This window comes from Babylonia areolata, chromosome 20 (assembly GCF_041734735.1).
Source record: "Babylonia areolata isolate BAREFJ2019XMU chromosome 20, ASM4173473v1, whole genome shotgun sequence".
Classification (NCBI taxonomy): Eukaryota; Metazoa; Mollusca; class Gastropoda; order Neogastropoda; family Buccinidae; genus Babylonia; species Babylonia areolata.
Genome location: NC_134895.1, coordinates 18,503,688 through 18,509,630, shown reverse-complemented (window position 1 = coordinate 18,509,630; position 5,943 = coordinate 18,503,688). Strand labels below are relative to the sequence as shown.

Below are 5,943 nucleotides of genomic sequence, written 5' to 3'. Positions count from 1 at the left end.
CCCGTTTTTTGTGAAAAAACCCTGGCAAATAGATTTCACTTAAATCTTATTTTCCTGGCAGCGAAAGGGTTAATTATAATAAATATATATTACACCAATGAATTCTATGCAGATGTTATAAAATTAAAGCATGTCTACACCAGTCATTCACATGCATCTTCTTCTTCTTTCTTCTTTGTTCGTGGGCTGCAACTCCCACATTCACTTGTATGTAAATGAGTGGGCTTTTATGTGTATGACTGTTTTTACTCCACAATGTAGGCAGCCATACTTCATTTTCAGGGATGTGCGTGCTGGGTATGTTCTTGTTTCCATAACCCACCAAACACTGACATGGATTACAGGATCTTTAATGTGCGTATTTGATCTTCCGCTTGCATGTACACACAAATGAGGTTCAGGCACTAGCAAGTCTGCACATATGTTGACCTGGAAGATCGGAAAAATCCCCACCCTTTACCCACCAGGCACCGTTACAGAGATTCAAACCTGGGACCCTCAGATTGAAAGTCCAATGCTTTAACCACTCAGCTATTGTGCCTGCCCATTCACATGCATATTACTCAGGCTGTGATCATTCTGCCATGCACAACATTTTGGGGAAATGAAAAAAAAAACGTAGAAATTTGGGAAAAGGTGTTCATGCTTATCCACATGCTTTCTATCTGTGAGGAAGATGGGATGCTTAACACTGCACATGTCATCATCCATCTTGAGTTTTGAAAGAAATGAACTTTTGTGAAGAGTACAGTCCCTTGATCCTCACGCTTTCAAAAGAAGGTGTCCATATGAATGCATAGATCTCTTCCAGTAATAAACAAGAAGGTTAGATCACCCCCACACAACTCTTTTTTTGTCTGCATTGCATGCATTCGTGTCAGCGTGAGTTTGAACACCCTTCAAAGCTGTAAGTGAATAGACATCAAATCTAAACAAAATGAGTTTGTAATAATCAACATTGTGTGAGTGTGTGTGTGTGTGTGTGTGTGTGTGTGCACGTGTGAGTGTGAGTGCACACACTTGTGCGTGAGTTAGTGCGTATTTTTTATACATTATATATCACAAACATTAGCAACCAAAAAAAAAAAAAAGATGAAAAAAAGTGGGAAGAAACAGTATAAAAAAATAATAAAAAAAAGGACCAGGATTTCAATCCAGATAACCACCTGTCTTGGACAGAATGATCTGTTCTTTCAGCCACTGTGATTTGTCCAATAATTTTAATTCTAAATCATCCTCCAATGTGGCAAAATTAGTATATGTTTTATCATTTCTGTTGAGGTATGAGTATGGGCTGAGTATTGATTATGACAGCAGGAAAAAAGTACACCATGAAATCCAATAAATAGATGGCAAATATACCTCTTTCACCTTTGAATACTGTGACCATCACCAATTAAGCCTAAATAATTGCATGCTTCCTTGCTTAAACAGAGCTGCAATTTTGGAAACATACTTGCACAGCAACAAAATACAAACAAGCAAATCAAACACTCACCCATACTCACCATCCTTTCTTTATATCATCAAGTACATAAAGACATTGGTATCAAATCAACCAAACAGAACATCACTTCTTTAACAGTAAATTCATGAAAACAAAAACAAAAATTCTGATGCTACTGGATATCATGCACTCGTGCATGGTGTTCAATTGTTTTCCCTTTGGAACAATGCCTGGCGTGAATCTGTTTGGGGTTAGATATTCCCTGTTCTGCCCGGCCATTCTGTCTTTCACTGCTTTCCACTATTATTGAAATGTCATCAAACCTCCTACTGCCATCTCCAGCACCATCAGCATTACCTATCAGCCTGGGGACTGAAGATGAATCCGCAAGCATTTCCTTGCTGGTATAACGTGCATTGGGACTTCCAACCCCATCATCCAACTCTGGACGGACATCATAACAAACAGACTCATAGAATGAGTACTTGTCACAGGAAAGGCAGTAGATAATAGAGTCAGAGGGATGAAAACAGGAGTAATACAACAGCTGAAAAGCAATGTGAAGGACAAAAAAGATCAGTACAACAATAAAGCCCCAAATGTGGAACCAGGCACCAAGGTCTGGCGTAAACCGGAACCAGAATGCTAACATGAAAAAGTTCTCAGTGTAAAAGATGATGTAAAAGATCAGAAAGCGGTAACGTGTGTGACCTTCACGCAGGTTCAGGAAGCAGAAAAGCATCACATAGCCGCAGATGATGTTGAAGACCTTCTCCAGACAGCGCTGGGCATAAAATGTGGTTCGCTGGTTCATCAACCACACAGATATCACCACCCAGTGAAAAAGGATGATGCCGAACACCCAAGCTTGAAATGCTGAAGCAAACATGGCAATGCACAGGACACGGGCTCCTGTTTCACAGGCCCGCCACAAGAAGTAGGAGGGCATGCTGAGGAGGGTCATCTTCTGCTTGTCTTCACGTGAGTTGCGCAGGGAGCGATGGTAGGACACCAGAGACACTGCTAAGCTAGCCCAGGAAGACAGCAAGGCCACAGTTCGTGTTGTTGCTGAAAACATCAAATACTCAATTAGTGTTATCATGCTTTTGCTTCATCAAAAGCTTTCACATATGCCTAAGCATGCGTATAGTTGTATCAGATCATGTCTTATTTCACTGAGGTAAAAGATTCCTTTAATGATATTCATGCTCACAATAATCAAGTGGGATTTTCTTGTTTTGTAAAAGCTAAAAAGAAATACAGGGAACCCACATTTTAGGTCAAACTAAATGTTTACACTGCCAAACAATACAAATCTATTGCTTGTGTTAACAGAAAGCCAAACAAGGTACAAGATGCTTGGAGAAACCCTGATGGCTGGCTGCACTCTTACTCACTGTGTTCCACACTGCCCAAAGTAGCTGCTCTGTTTTGGGCAGACCTCAATGCTTAAACAAGTGGCTCCGAAACATACTGATACAGGAATGTGTTAAAGTGCTCAAAATCAGTCTTTGACCCGTTCACCGCTCCTGATAAGTATGCTTGTCAGTGAAAACTGTCATTTCACTCCAGTCACTGTGATGAAATTGTGTTTAGAGAACTTTACAAGTCAAGATGTCAAACCCCCTTCTTCATTTGGACTTCTTTCTATTGGAATTGCATTATTTTTGCATTGCAAAATGAATTGTACTACGTAGTTCATAAAGATGCACAAAAAGTAGTAATTTGAATTCAAATTCATGCCACACTGATCTCAAAACACCAAGTTCAGTTCAGTTCAGTTACTCAAGGTGTCGCTGCATTAAGACAAATCCATATATATATGTTATAAACACCACATCTGCTAAGCAGATGCATGACCAGCAGTGTAACCTCATGCGCTTAGGCCTTGAGGGAAAAGAAAAAGAAAATATGCAAAATAAGATACAAAAGTAAATAAATAGATAAGTAATCAAATTCATGAACTGATAAATTGAAAAAGTATAAGATAAATAAATAAATAAACAGATATGTAAATGACATAAAATAAGAGTAATACTAATAATAATAATAATAAGAAATAATAATAAATAAATATAAACGTAAGTGTTACTGTAAATAAACATGCACATACACACACACATGCACAATAGATATTCAGCAAGTATCCAGTGTCATAGATATGAAAGCACAAACAAATGTTCACAGGCCCAACACACACATACATACTTACATACAAACACATGCACATGCATGTTCCTATACTCTGTCGTTCCCACAATACCCACAACATAGACATACACACGCACACGACCCCCAACACATACCTACATATACACACGCATTCACACATACCAATATATGCTTATATGCACTCGTACATGCACAGAGCTCTCCTGAAACATATGTGCACCCCACCCCACCCCACGCACACATACTGCCACTGATTTGCCACAAGAGGAGTGGGAAAGATTTCTGATGCCTTAAACATCGCGTCTAGCATACTGCTCAGTCTAATGTTTTTGGGAAAGCCCAGAGAGACTCTGTTAAGAAATTGGCGCAATGTTGGTTTGGAAATGATACCGATATTCATTTGATTTGCAAAGGATCGTTCTCTACCTTTCATGCTAGACTTACGCCACTCCCTCTCTCTACCTCTGTTTCTGTTTGGAGATCAATGTTCATGGTGTGATGGCCTTGTACCTGGTTTTTGAGGCTTCTCTTTTACTTTTCTTAGGAATTCAGATTTTCCAAGATGTAGACTGCTCGTTATTTCTGTTACCCATGAGTATGATTCATAGTATGATAGAAGATGTACACACATACATACACACAAACAAACACATTGATGTGCATGCAGACACACTCAGTTTTTCCCTTTAGACCCCTACTCCTCTCATTTTAGTGGAAATATAACAACTTACTTCCTATGGCATTGTCTTCCGGTTTCAGCGTGATGGTGATGTACAGTTGCCATGTTAACTGTGGTGCTGACTCCAGAAAGCTTTCAAACAGCCTCAGCAGACAGTTGTCAACATCCTCATACAGCATCCACCAGTGGAAGCGACGACGTGACTTGTCATCAATCTTTTGTGAACGACTCATACAACCATAGTGCAAATACTCTATTGTCCTGAAATGCATACAGAAAGCACATTCAATCATACTGACACAAGGTTCAGTTTGCATGTTATAAATAAGCAGAAACAGTTCTTTGACACAAAAATAATAGTTTCTATAAAAGAAATTACTATTTTCAGTTTTCTATATCAAAACATTGATGATGATTAATCAAATCAATCAGACTCAGTTTTTTTGTTGTTGTTGTCTTGTATCTTTTTTTTAATCATTGGGTTTGGTAGTTTTGAAACACAAATATATAACTTTAAAAAAAATATATATATATTCAATATATAAGACTGTGACAATTTGTAATGATTTCTGGTTATCCAATGCATAGCTTTGGTACAATAAATAAACAACTTTTCATATGAATATACCTCACAACGGGTCCAAACTGCAGAGCAGTGAAGAAAAAACGAAAAAACCAGACATATGAAGGTGTCATGTGGTTGATGTTCTTGTTCTTATTTTTATTCTTGCTGATGACCTTCTTTTCTGTTTTGTAGTCAATGATGTACCAGTGCAGACCAAAACAGCATGTAACAAGTGAGGGTCCAACAATGAGTGCTGTTGTTACACTGCCATACATCCAATCTAAGTCGAGGAAATAATCAACAGCCATTTTAATGTCACTTGCAATGTCCACAAAATATATTATAATAGATGTAACGCCAATAAGAATGTCAAACCAGCTGAAATCATACACGATCTCTCTGTTCTCTGACGTTCTTCGTTTGTATCCCTTTGCAACATCTTTGCTGCTATTAATTGGCATGTCAACATGATCTGATCCATAGCTACGCGATTTTTTTGTTTTGCTTTCAGCAGAAGTTGACGATCTGGAAGGCTGAACATGCCTTCCATCAATGACTTTACCATGCTGTCTTTCTTTCGCTCTGTTATCTTCAGAGTAAAAAACACTTTCATCTTCACTTGTTGTGCTACCCAATTCAATGTCACACTCATCGTCGGTAAAAACTGACAAATAGTGCTCGCGATTACTGGAGCTGCGGCGAGATAACAATGCCTTGGTTCCCTCCATATTTGCTTAACATAAGTTGTCACCTCTGCCTGTAACAAGCGAAAAAGAGGCGACAAAGCATGAATAATTGCAACCTATTACAGCATGCAAATCCTCCAGAGCACTGTTGACTGCCAAAGGAGGCCATCTTCTTCCTTCCGTGGGAGTAAACATTGAGTAGACTGTAACAAAAGAGACAAGTAAGAAAACGAAAGGTATAGATGTATTGTGATGTAAAAGTGACTCATGCGTTTAAAATAAAAAAAACTATTGATCACTTCGATTTAATTGAGTCAGTACTGTTCCGACAAAATATTCCGACGCGATTTTTGATTAATAAACTACTCCCTAAAAACTCTTTTGCACAAAAATA

General features: G+C 38.5%; 1 protein-coding gene across 1 annotated transcript; it reads right to left on the bottom strand.

Moving 5' to 3' along the window:
* Nucleotides 1-202: 202 nt before the first annotated feature.
* LOC143294848 (XK-related protein 6-like) lies at nt 203-5,714 on the bottom strand. Its single transcript, XM_076606355.1, has 3 exons — nt 4,927-5,714; nt 4,351-4,559; nt 203-2,515 (listed from the first exon to the last, which is right to left on the bottom strand). Exons 1-3 carry the CDS (start codon nt 5,589-5,591, stop codon nt 1,620-1,622), a joined length of 1,770 nt encoding a protein of 589 aa, XP_076462470.1. The 5' UTR covers nt 5,592-5,714; the 3' UTR covers nt 203-1,619.
* Between the last annotated feature and the right edge of the window lie 229 nt (nt 5,715-5,943).

Bases quoted from the DNA above. Each gene is read 5' to 3' on its own strand.
- LOC143294848 (XM_076606355.1), bottom strand. From the start codon at position 5,591: ATGGAGGGAACCAAGGCATTGTTATCTCGCCGCAGCTCCAGTAATCGC. The intron at 4,560-4,926 runs GTATATTCATAT...TATGCATTTCAG, and splicing joins CAGTTTGGACCCGTTGTGAG to GACAATAGAGTATTTGCACT. The intron at 2,516-4,350 runs GTAAGTTGTTAT...TGATGTTTTCAG, and splicing joins GGAAGACAATGCCATAGGAA to CAACAACACGAACTGTGGCC.